This window comes from Sapajus apella, unplaced genomic scaffold (assembly GCF_009761245.1).
Source record: "Sapajus apella isolate SASKATOON/1434 unplaced genomic scaffold, GSC_monkey_1.0 scaffold7, whole genome shotgun sequence".
Taxonomy (NCBI): Eukaryota; Metazoa; Chordata; class Mammalia; order Primates; family Cebidae; genus Sapajus; species Sapajus apella.
This window is the reverse complement of record NW_022436947.1, coordinates 37,081,386-37,093,899: the sequence shown is the minus strand read 5'-3', so window position 1 is coordinate 37,093,899 and position 12,514 is coordinate 37,081,386. Positions and strand designations below refer to the sequence as shown.

Genomic DNA, 12,514 nt, shown 5'->3' with positions numbered 1-12,514 from the left:
TTTCACATGTTTTTTCTTATTTAGTCATGACAACACGAGGTGGATACTATTATTCTTCCTGTTACAGTCAAGGACACTGAGAGGTCAAATAGCTTATCCAAGACCACATGGCTAACAAATGGTTAAGCAAAGATTTGAACCCAGGCCGGTTTTAACAATTGTGCTATCTCCAGTACCATTTATAACATTTTCAGTGCCTTTAATCCATCACTGAATTAAAAAATAATCTTCCTGCCTTATAAGCTAGATCTTCTTGATATTTTTCCAGCCTTTCATTCATTCAATTAACAGCTATAACAATTTATCATGTGCTAAACACTGGGGGTTCAAATATGGTGGAAACAGTCCCTGAGCTTAAGAAGCATACATTCTAACCAGGAAGACAAGACCACAAATAACTACAAAACAAAGCTGCAAATGCTACCATAGAGATATCTGTTTGGTGTAGTAGAATGCTGAAACTGAATGAGTTTAGCCATGATTTTGGTTGGGGCCCCAAGAAAATAGATGGCAACTACCCTACTTTCCAGAGTGAAGCAATGGACCAACCACAAGGGCCTAGCAAAAGAGGTGGTAAAACACCTTAATTACTCACATGAGGGCATTCAAACTTGGGGTTCAAGTGGGCAGGGATTGGGCAGCAGAGAGATTATTTCTTTTGAGAGTGTTTCGTGACCTGAGAATCCTACCCATGTGCATGTGGGCAAAAGGAGCACCTCTCTTCACCAGACCTCAAGTCTGGTGTGCAGGACTTCCAGGATGCCACTGGAAGGTGGGCTGTGTGTCCCAGGGTGTGGACTAGCATCCAGAGGTGTTCAGCAGGTGGCTAGGAAACGAACGGCCTGCACTAGTAGTTAACTATTTTCCTCTTGATGATAGATTCAAGGTAAGTGTCTACCAAAGACTAGGCATGAGCTCACACACACAAGAAGCAGTTTAGGTTGTCTAAGGTCCCGCCCCACTGGGGTCTGTGAAGGGGCAAGGAGTCCTCAGCACACAAATACTGTATTCATTAGCCAGCGATCCAATGCTAAGAGAGGAAGCATGCATGACCTGCCTGAGAGATGCTTTGGGGTGAGTTAGCCCCAGCTTTGGTAAAGAGTGGGAGGATTTCCAGAGAATCTACTGGTAGAGTCAATAGAAACCCAGTTTTGATCACTTGCCCAGCCCAGAAATCAATGCCAGCTCACAATAATACCTGCCTCTTGCTTTCCTTCTTCTTCTTCTTCCAGATCCAGCCCTGGAGGGTTAAGAAGCTGAAACTACTTGGTGTTGAGGGAGTGAGTGAGGAGGGAAAAGGAGCTGACCACTGTCTCCATTTCTACTGCAGCAGACCTACACTGGAGGTGAGCAGCTGTGGGTGAAATCTGGAGCTTGCATTGTCATCCTGAACTCATCATATTGATATTGAACAGAGACATCTGGGAGCCTAAAGTAACTAGATGACTCTTTTGGTCTACTAGCAGTCTTGGGACCTACCCTAGTTTCAAACAAAGAGGGCAGGGATAAAGGAGCTGCCAGAGCAAATTTGAATGACCAGTGGAAAAAGAGTGGCATTTTCTTTTCTTTCGCTTGTCCCCACCCCAACAAGTCCTGTTTGTTCAACTTAATGGTTGCCCTAGCACAAAGAGGAGGAAGACATTAGCCATGAAAAACTTCCCAGAGAAAATGACATTTGAACTGGGCACCTAAGGATGGAGGGAAATTACTAGGCAGGGAATAAAAACATGTGGAAAATCACATCTAAAGGAATGCGGGTGTGAATTTCTGAGGTGCATTTGTGATTCTGGAACATAGTGGATCAGGAGATGAGGATAAAAATTAGACTGGATGACTAATTACAATAGCAACGACTTGGAACCAACCCAAATGCCCATCAATGTTACACTGGATAAAGAAAATGTGGCACATATACACCATGGGATATTATGCAGTCATAAAAAAGAATAAGTTCATGTCCTTTGCAGGGACATGGATGAAGCTGGAAGCCATTATTCTCAGCAAACTAACACAGGAACAGAAAACCACACACCACATATTTTCACTCATAAGTTAGAGTTGAACAATGAGGACACATGAACACAGGGAGGGGAACATCACACACTGGAGCCTGTAGGGGAATGAGGGGGCAGGAGAGGGAGAGCATTAGGACAAATAACTAATGCATGTGGGGCTTAAAACCTAGATGACAGGTTGATAGGTGCAGCAAACCACCACGGCCCATGTATACCTATGTAATAAACCTGCATATTCTGCACATGTATATCAGAACTTAAATTTAAAAAAAGGATGAAGAAAAGTTAAAAAAAAAAAAAGAAAAGAAAATTAGGCTGGATAAAAATTGGAAAGGGCCTTGAATTAAGTGAGGGATTATGGCTTGTATCCTCTAGGCCTACATAAGAAGTCATCAAAGGTCTTAAGCATGGAGGCAGCATAACGTAATTTGTGTTAAGGAATGATGCTAGAGTTTCTGCCAGTGGCATCCTTTGGGATGATCCTTGGTTCCAACATCTTGCCAGGCAGTTGGCTATATTAGACTGTTGATTTCTCTTTATTGTTCCAAGGTCCCTACTCTGTTTCACCTCCTCTGGAGATTACTGAAAACATCTCCTGCCTTCATAAGGCAAATGTTTTAATACTTATTCCTCCCTAAGTACACAGTAGGTCACCCATCAGTACCTAACATGAGCCAGTAACTAGAATTATGAAAACAAAATCAGCTGTTACAATGTGGAAGAGAGGGAAGCAAACAGTGCTTGAGCTGCACTCGCTAAACTGTAATGCACAAAAAAATCAGTGTTCTGGAGGAAGGAACAGGTGGTACATTTGGAACAAAGCTGGAGCAAGATCAAGAGATATGAGGAAAACAAGAATCTTTTTACCTACAGCCAGAGAGTGATGGGAGAGAAAACATGCAGGTAATTTAACAGGTGGGTGTTGGACAGAAACACAAGACAATCAAGAAGCATGTCAGTTACTCACTACTTGTGAGAGCAAGGCTATGTGGCAACTGAGGACAAGAGTTCTAAAGTCAGTTCCTGGATTTGAATCCTGATCCTACTACTGGTGAAAGATGTATTTTGGACAATGTATTTAACCACCTCTATGCTTCACTTTCCACATATGAAAAATGAGACTAATACAGCATCTTCTTTACAGGTTTATAAGGATCCAGTTAAATGAGTTGATGATGATGATGATGATGTGTGCATGTCTGGAATAATAAGTACCTAGAAAAGTAAGTACTCAATAAAAAGTAGCTTTTATTACTTGGTCAAAGGTAATCCTACGTATGGTTGAAAATTTTTCCTTGAATAGCTCCATTTTGTAATTAAGCATTGCTGTTAGATGTACTCTTTGAGATAATCAAGATGGAAACATCTTGGAATTCTTTTTGTTTGTTTTTTTTTTTTTTAGATAGGGTCACATTCTGTCACTCAGGCTAGAGTACAGTGGCAGGATCACAGCTCACTGTACCTTGAACTCCTGGGCTTAAGCAATGGTCCCATCTCAGCCTCCAGAGTAGCTGGGACTATAGGTGTGCACCTCCATGCCTGGCTAATTTTTTTAAAAAAACTATTGGAGACACAGGGTATTGCTGTGTTGTCCATGCAAGTCTTAAACTTCTGACCTCAAGTGATCCTCCCACCTTGGCCTCCCAAAGTGCTGGAATTACAAGCATGAGTCTCTGTGCCTGGCCATCTTGGAAACTTTTAATGAGTAAGTTGAACAAGAAAATACAACTCTAAAAACTAAAAGTCCAAAATAAAGCAATGTTAAAACACATCTCATGACCAATAGGAACACTGAGATATGCTTTCTAATTTGTTGTATTTAGTTTTGACCTCAGAGGCCACCAAGTAAAGAAACAATATTTGACAAAGAAGTTGCATAGAGTTTAAAGAAACAATTTTTATTTCTAGAATTCCAAATCACTTGGCAAAAGCAACTCTTTCATTCTCAGATGGTTGAACCAAAAATCAAAAGGGCAGTCATGTAAATGAATTAAAACAATAAATTCTTAGATTTTATTAATGCATTTATTTGAAGTTTTAAAAAGAAACATCAGAGAAAAATTTCTACCCAACAGCCAAGTCAAAGATTATATAAATTATTACTCCAATGATTTTTTTTTTCTTAATAGACATAGGTCACTTGGCAAGTCTCAAACGTGTGATTGGAAAGCTTATGAGTAGGATGAGGGACCTCAAAACAAAGCATATTCCACATAAAGTTGTAACATAATTACAATTACTACTGAAGCAAACCACACTTCATGCATTTTTATCATGGGTGGTACCAAAGTACATGCAATGAGAAACCGAATAGCAAATTAGATTAGTGTAATGGCTTGTAAAATGAAACAGAAAGTACATTTATGCAATAAAGGGTCCTCAGACCAAATGATAAATGATCATCACGGCTAAATGATGTGACTCTCAGGCCCCAAGGTCTCCTGGGTTTATGCATCTGCTTGCCAGTGTTGAACAATGACAGCAGAAATTCCTCTTTTAATCAAGTGATCGTGGGATATGACATAGGCTATTCTGATGAATATTTTTTTCTAGACCCATACAGAAGAAATCCACAGCTCTTTAAGGAGCCATGACTTCAGACCCTGTCAGAATAAATTTCCATAAGGTTTACTGCTTGTATTGAGCAAACATGAGGCCTGTTCCTAATGTCAGTCAATTAGTATAATTTCAAATCAAAGCAGCATGACTAGGGTTTGACTTGTTAAGGGAGAAGTCATTTGTGTCAGGAGAGTTCCTGTGTACACCAAACAATTCGTAATAGTTTTTCTGTTAAAAGTAGGTGAGCATTCTTGATCTTTCTATTCTACTTGCTACTTTTCTTGTGATCTCAGCCCTTTCTAGCTCAGGATGTTTTGTAGCAGTGACACACATTTAAAAAACTCTTCAAACTGTGTTTGTATTTTATTTTCATATGTTAGATACTTGAGAGGATGCAGTTGAGGGTCTCATGGCATTTTCATATCATCTAAGTGCAATTTTGTATTCCATGCACTCACTGGGCAGGCAAGCCCATGATTCCAACTCCCATTCACAAGGCTAATGGTGCCAAATTTGGATCTTTCTCTGAGCTTCTCACCCAAACATCTAACCTCCTACCAAACAGTCCTTTTTGCTTTCCCTCAAGATAATCAAAATTGCCAAAGGGACTCACCAACTTTCTGCAAACCTGCTCCTTAACTATGTTTCCTTTTCAATGAATGGCACCTGTTCACCCAACTGCTCACACCTTGTCCCTGACATCTATCATTTCTTCATCTTTTCAGTACATCCCCAACCTTTTCTGTTCCCTAAAAATCTGAAATAGCCACATTTTTCTATTCCATCCTCTCACTCCTAATTCTGGCCAATATGATCTCCCATTGAACTACTATAATAAGCCTCCTATTTGGTTTCTCTGGATGTGCTCTTTCTTCCTTCCATTCAGTCCTCTATCCTCAAAGGGATATTTCAAAAACAAATATAATTGGCTCTTGTTTAAATCACTTCAGTGCCTCTCTACCACCTTCAAGATGAAATTCAAACTACCGAGTCTTACAAGATCTTCAAGGTCTTGTCACTGGCCATACAGACTTTTTTATCACAAGTCTCAACTTAAAATGTATTAGACAACTATTCTGAATTCTGTCCAAGACTTTAATTTGCACTCTCACCTTCCAGCCTTAGTTTGGGCTGCTATAACAGAATACTATGACTGGGTTGCTTAAACAACAAATATTTCTTACATTTCTGGAGGCTGGGGAGTCCAAGACCAAAGCACTGGAAGATGTGATGTTCAGTAAGGGCCACTTTCCAGTTCTCAGTGTGCTCTCTGGGGTGTCTGTGCCCTCGTCACTTAATTATCTCCCAAGGGCCCACCTCTTATACCACTGTATTGGAGTGAGGATCTCAATGTATGAATTCTGGGGAGGTGGAGGGATACAAACATTCAGCCTATAACACAGTCTTAATGTATCTGATTTATAATTTTAGACACACGATTCCTCCTACCTGGCCAACTCCAAATTACTGTTCAGTCTCTACCTGGATTCCCTATTCTCCTACCCTGCCTTTGTAAGCCTTCAAGTCAGGATTTGGTACTGTTATTTTCTCAATACTCTGAACTTTCTCAGCAAATCATAACCATTAGGCTATTTCCTATTTGCATATTGACATATTCAACTCCCCCACCTAAACTGACATCCACACGATGGGACGCGACACATCTGACTTTTTGTGGTTATGTTTTCTGGGTTCAGCCCAGCACATGGCATAGTGGGTCCTCAAAAATACTTGTTAAGTAAATAAACAAGTGATTGTTTTATACTAATGACTTTCCATCCTTGAAATGTAGAGTAAAATAACTAAGTATATTATCTATTCCTTTAATAGTGGTAAAATAGCTATCTTTATACAATTTGGTTTATTGAGCTTTATTTTTAGCAAGGAGAAGAAAGATTAAGAAAAAGCCAAAAACCAAAAAGAGCTCTAACCTTAACTGTAGCTCCTGGGAAAAACAGCCAGTTGCCCGTGTCCACTGGGTCGAGACTATCTTCTAAAATGACTTGTCTGTGAGCTGAATTGATGACCAGGATGTTATCTAAGGCCCAGCAGGCTTCATACACTTCACCTACGCGAAGACTTTCCTGCTTCCACTGAAACTGGACATTCTCCCCTTTGGCGTCCTCAGGAAGGTAGAGGATATGGATGATTGTGCTGACATTGGAAGGGGCTCTGGAACATACAGAGAGATGGGAAGTTCAGCAACGTTGACTTTTTCTTTCTTAGAGATGAATTTTCTTTCCTAAGATTGTAGTTTCATGATCTCAAGAATGTTATATTTATTACAGATAAAGTACTCACAATCTCGTAGCCCTTAAATCTTTTAGTATTTGTTGACTATTAAGATTTTCACATTGAATAATAACAGTTCAAGTATTAAATACCTACAAAAGGTTTACATGGAACACAAATAAGGCACTAAGTATGTTCAAGTAAGTCAGTAAAGGAAAAACTGAAGAGAAAATGGCACACATTGTTACGGCTTAGGTAAAAAACAAATCACAAAGTATATACAGCACATTTTTTTGCACGTGGTTGGCATACAACCTAAAACAGGTTACTCAATAATAAGGAGAAAACGTATAAAAGTGTTTTTTTTTTTTTTTTTTTTTTTGGGAGACAGGGTCTTGCTCTGTCGTATAGGCTGGAGTGCAGTGGTGCTATCACAGATCATGTAACCTTGAACTCCTGGGCTCAAGTGATCCTCCCTCCTCAGCCTGTTGAGTAGCTCACATTACAGGCTTCCATCACCATGCCCAGCTGATTTTTATTATTTTTATCGAAATGAGGTCTTGCTGTGTTGCTCAGGCTGGTCTCAAACTGCTGGGTTCAAGTGATCCTTCTGACTCAGCCTCCCAAAGTGCTGGGACTACAAGCATGAGCCACCATACCCGGCAAAACTGTGATCTTAACGTTGATTCTTACTTTGAAATTATGCATCTGTTAGAAACCACTCTGTACAATGTGTTTAATAATCAGTCTAAATTATTTTATTTCTAATAACTAGATATGTTTTCATATGTTTAGTCTATATGAAATGTGAAATTTGCCGTGATTAAATGCTCTCACTTATAATACCTCACAATTTCACATAGATCATCCTTAAAAACATGATATAACATGATTTTTTGTATTACCTCTACTAGAATCTAGGTTCTTCTGCTATATAACAAAATATTTTTATTAAACATTTTCTTCTACCAAAGTAGAAACCTGCTATAGTAAAAATGATCGCCTTTGCTAAGATTAAGAGTGGTACTAAAATGCAAACTAGTGGGTACCCTGGGCTTGTTATAAATCAGTTTTGAAAGGACTAGAGAAGAGCCATATTTCTCAATCACCAACGAAGCACATATATATCCGTAAAATTGTCAGCATAGGTTATAGATGGTGTACATTACCTTTGGGGATAATCAATTCCCTTTTCTTTTAAAATATTTCATGATGACTATGCTTTTAGCTTCAAAAAGAGTTGAAATTGATGAGGAGAATATATTTTGGCTTTAGGTAGTGATTGAGAGCACTTTCACTCTAACCACCAATGGTAAGGGAAATTTGCATTGGTTTGGTACCTGTGCTAAAACTGAAAGTCCCATTTTGGGGATCCGCTGAACACGATCTTTATATGTTCTAATTAAATATGTAGTTTAATTGTTCATCATATCAAAAACATGTAGTTGTTTCTAGCAAGAAATACGTACCATAGTTTACTTAACTATGATATACAGCATACTAGAAAGAAAAAAAAATGGAAATATAGGTACGTTCTTCAATATTTAGATTGCTTTGTTTAAAATCATTTATAGAAATAAATATTTAATATGAATGAATTTTCCTAACTACTAGAAATTACAAAGAAAAGCAAAATGTTCTCTTATAAAATTGTCACAGTATGTCAGAGCTCAGCTTATACCAGGTGCCCATACATTATATTTTTTCCTGACACAGAGAGAGACAATCTATTAAAATCCATGAGCTAGAAACACTTTTCTCAGTTTTTGGTTAGAACAGAGTTAAGATTTGTGAAGTTTTTATTTTATTATTATTATTTTAAAACACCACTGCCATAGAAACTTTAGACAAATTGGCTTACTATTACACTGACAGCCTAATATTTATTCTGCTACCCTAAATAATAGTTCTTTTAATATGGAAATGTAATAAGGAAAATAGCTTGTAGAAAAAAGAAGGCTGTCACAAAACTGATAGAAAATATTCTACTTAAGTCATGCTAATTTAAGAGCTAACCCAATCATAATAATCACTTTATAGAAGTTTAAGGTATTTTTCCTTTAAATATCTTATACCTAAAATTAAGCATCCATTTAGAATTTTATTTCATGGTTTAAACTGTGCAGTAGTGGCAAACATAATTTGAGTTTTCTAATCTAGAAAAATCTTTTTAACATGATTGAGTTTCTTCATCCTCGAGCATCCTACCTCATTTTCTTATTGAGAGATATTTTTTAATAAAGAAAATGTAATATTTAATTACAAGTAGCATCACAATGATGATAACAGAATTTTAGAACTAGCCTTAGGGAAGTTAGAAAGGATGTGACAGAACTGCAGATTAGAAGTAAAAGCCCTGTGGCTATTAACTCAATATCATCACAGACTGGAAGGGATTTAAGCGGTCATCTGATGTGTTTCCAGACCATAAGGCAGGCCTGTGTGAGGCAACCTGGAGCAATGGGTGGTGATATTATTTTGTGGAGAATGCCATCATAAAAGCTATGATCGCAAATTTACTTTTACCAAAAATAGTTTGTTATAAGTACTGCTGTCGGTGGAAGTTCTGAATGGAAAATGACACTTTTAACAATATCTTCTTTGAGCAGTGCTGGTCATAATATGCATATCCATAGACTTCAACATAATTAACAACCACAGTCCTTTTTACCCTAAAGAAAAAGTTAGTGGTGGAATAAAGGCATATAGGCGAGTTGAATTTCATCTATGTCGGAATTTATGAAAATATTTTAAATTACAACAAACCTAATTTTCTCTAGCTGAATCCAGTCCGCAGAATTATTCTTGGCATATAACACGACGATGCTGGGGTCTGAATAACTAAAGCGACATGAACCTGACCCTGTAAATAGCAATAACAATAAATTTCAAGGTTAAAAAATAGTACAAATACATATTTCCTTTTCTGATAAATATTTTAGATAATTTTTAAACTATTAGATATTTTGTAACTTCCCCATTCTTCTAACTATGTTGAAATTTCCTGTGATCTGTTCTGGTAAATATAATTTGATAAATAATCTTGGGAACCAGAAAAAAAGGTAAAAGAAATATAAACTGCAGGTTTCTTTAGGGATATATGAACTACTAAATTAAATTGTAAAATAAATACTTAGTGCTATACGAAGAAACAACTAAGTATTGTGGGATGACTAATAAGATCATTATGACTCTTGCAAGTTAATATCAATCAGGAGTGATTATACTAAATGGTACATAAGTCATTACATTCAGGAATAAAAACACCATTCTTTTTCTGTGTGTGTATTATCCAAATAAGACAGTATATGAGAAACTAAAATACTGTAAAGAAAATTCAAATACTAAATGAATGAGTACTATTATGAATGTGATTGATATTACTCTAGCATAGTTTAGCATTAAAGACTTAAAATAGAGATTATGTCCCTTTGTGAATATTTGGTCATTACTTATCATCATTATTTCCATACTGGAAATATTAACACTAAAGAAAATTTTTAAGCCGATATGAATTTGTTTTTACATGTCGAATGAATTCATATAAGAAAGCATAGTATGACTACAATTTCAAAGCTCTCAGAATGCCCGAAACAGCCCTGAAATATCTGCCAGAAGCTTATTGTAACGGATGTAGCAGAAATTTTTATACTATCTTTAAAACGAATGAACCAAAAGAAAAATAAATAGTGCAATTTATGTTTAACTTTCACCCATCTGCTACAGGAGCCTCAGTTTCAGCAAATGGCATCTGTTGACACTTCTTCATTTGTAGTGCTCAGGGGTTCCAAGCTTTAATCAGACTCATTTATTTTATTTCAGTGATGTTTAGTACAAAACCAGTTAGTTTGTAATTGCCAGAGCTGGCAATGTACTAAAAGGCGAAACAGCAGTTTTCCTAGATTTATTCTCACGGCCAAAATGTAAGTGAAAAAGCATGAAAGAAAGGGATATTCAAAGGAAAGCTACTGAGAAACCCTGATCTCAAATGGAAACCCACCTTATGCCACTTTAATCTTTGCTAAAATTCTACTTTTCATGAGCAGCTGCTTAAGATAAATATCAAACTGTGTGACTGGAAATGGTGACAGGCAGGATTATGTAAGACAAACTTCAACACAAACAAGAATGAGGTCTAGCAGAGAATCTGTGATTACGAAGGAAAGTTCCATTTAGCCTCAAGAATTTAAATGTTATTCATGTGCTTCCTTTATGTCTCGTACACCCTAACTACTTAAAAGCAAATGTATAAGGCAAATTTCCGAAAAATGAAAGCATTCAACAAATGATAACCAAAAATGTTACTTACAGAATGAAATTTCTTATGAATTGTTTACAAATTAAGAAGAGAGAAGCAGGCCAGGCATGGTGGCTCATGCCTGTTAATCCCAGCACTTTGGGAGGCTGAGGCAGGTGGATCATGAGGTCAAGAGATAGAGACCATTCTGGCCAACATGGTGAAACCCCATCTCTACTAAAAATACAAAAATTAGCTGGGTGTTTTGACACACGCCTGTAGTCCCAGCTACTTGGGAGGCTGTGGCAGGAGAATCGCCTCAACCCGGGAGGCAGAGGTTGCAGTGAGCCGAGATTGTGCCGCTGCACTCCAGTCTGGGCGAAAGAGCTAGACTCTGGCTAAAAAAAAAAAAAAAAAAAAGGCGAAGAAAATGCATATATCAAAAGAAAAATGTGTACAAATATGGCGTCAAATATGACTTCTTTCATCTATTTCCTTATGCTACCATCTCAATGTTATGAGGTTAAATTTTTTATGCATCCAGAAAACAAAAAGGCACCTGGCAGATGAGTCTTTCCTCAGCCACTCAGGCACGTTTTCTTATATTTAAAACATTAGTTTTTATTGAATACACCTCCTCCTTGCCATTGTCAAGGGACCCTCACTGGCTCTTGCCAGATCTCTGCAATAATGGTTAGTCTCCCTGTCCCAGCCCTGCTGGTTCTCACACAGCTAGTGTTGCCAGTGCTCTTTCCAGAAGTCAATGGAATCATGTGACCTCTGTGCTTCTAACAATTCCTCAATCCCTTGAGGCAAAAGCTGTACTTCCATCCCCAGTAGGGTAAAGATGCACAGTTCCTACAGATCAAATGTGTACTCTGAGAAGCAGAACTGGCCCAGGGTTATCTTGAAGCGTTCGTATATAAAAAGATGGCCAAAAAGGCAAAGGGATTCCAACAGAGGGGTGGACCACTGGAAGACTATGACTGGGGCTCAGGGTATGAGTGGTCAGCCAGTGGAGAGGCACTGCCCATGCCAGGGGAACTGAGGTGGAAGGTCCCAGCTGGAAGGAGCACCCCCAAGAGAGTCGCTCAGCTTTGGAAATCTGCCTCACTCAGAAGCCACTCCCACCAGATTACCCTTCCAAACTATACCAGGCCAATGATAAACGATTCCCTATTCCTGCCTGGTGCAGCTGTATATGTAGCTGGGTAAGCTTTTTCTTCACATAAACCCTTCAAATTGCAATCCCACTGTCACAAAGACTCTGGTCAGCAGAATAAGTTGTTCTTGTCCAGACTGAAATGGCTGTTTGATTCTGTCTGCGGTGAGAGGAAGAAAGAGTTAGTGATTGTTCACCCGTTTTTCATGTGCCCAGGCGCTTAATGTCACTCCTGGCTCCCTGTACCCAGACACTGTGACACCCCTCAAAGTACCTCTTAGGGAGTTAGGAGGGAATGCTAAGCAGACA

General features: G+C 38.1%; 1 protein-coding gene across 3 annotated transcripts in view; it reads right to left on the bottom strand.

The window, feature by feature from the left end:
* The window catches only part of RELN (reelin), a 535,951-nt gene that overhangs the window by 223,776 nt on the left and 299,661 nt on the right, over positions 1-12,514 (bottom strand). For all 3 annotated transcript variants that reach the window (XM_032276354.1, XM_032276355.1, XM_032276356.1), the window contains exons 9-10: positions 9,573-9,669; positions 6,506-6,746 (exon numbers count right to left, since the gene is read on the bottom strand). In XM_032276354.1, the coding sequence (XP_032132245.1) occupies positions 6,506-6,746; positions 9,573-9,669 (338 nt within the window). The remainder of the gene's footprint in view (positions 1-6,505; positions 6,747-9,572; positions 9,670-12,514) is intronic.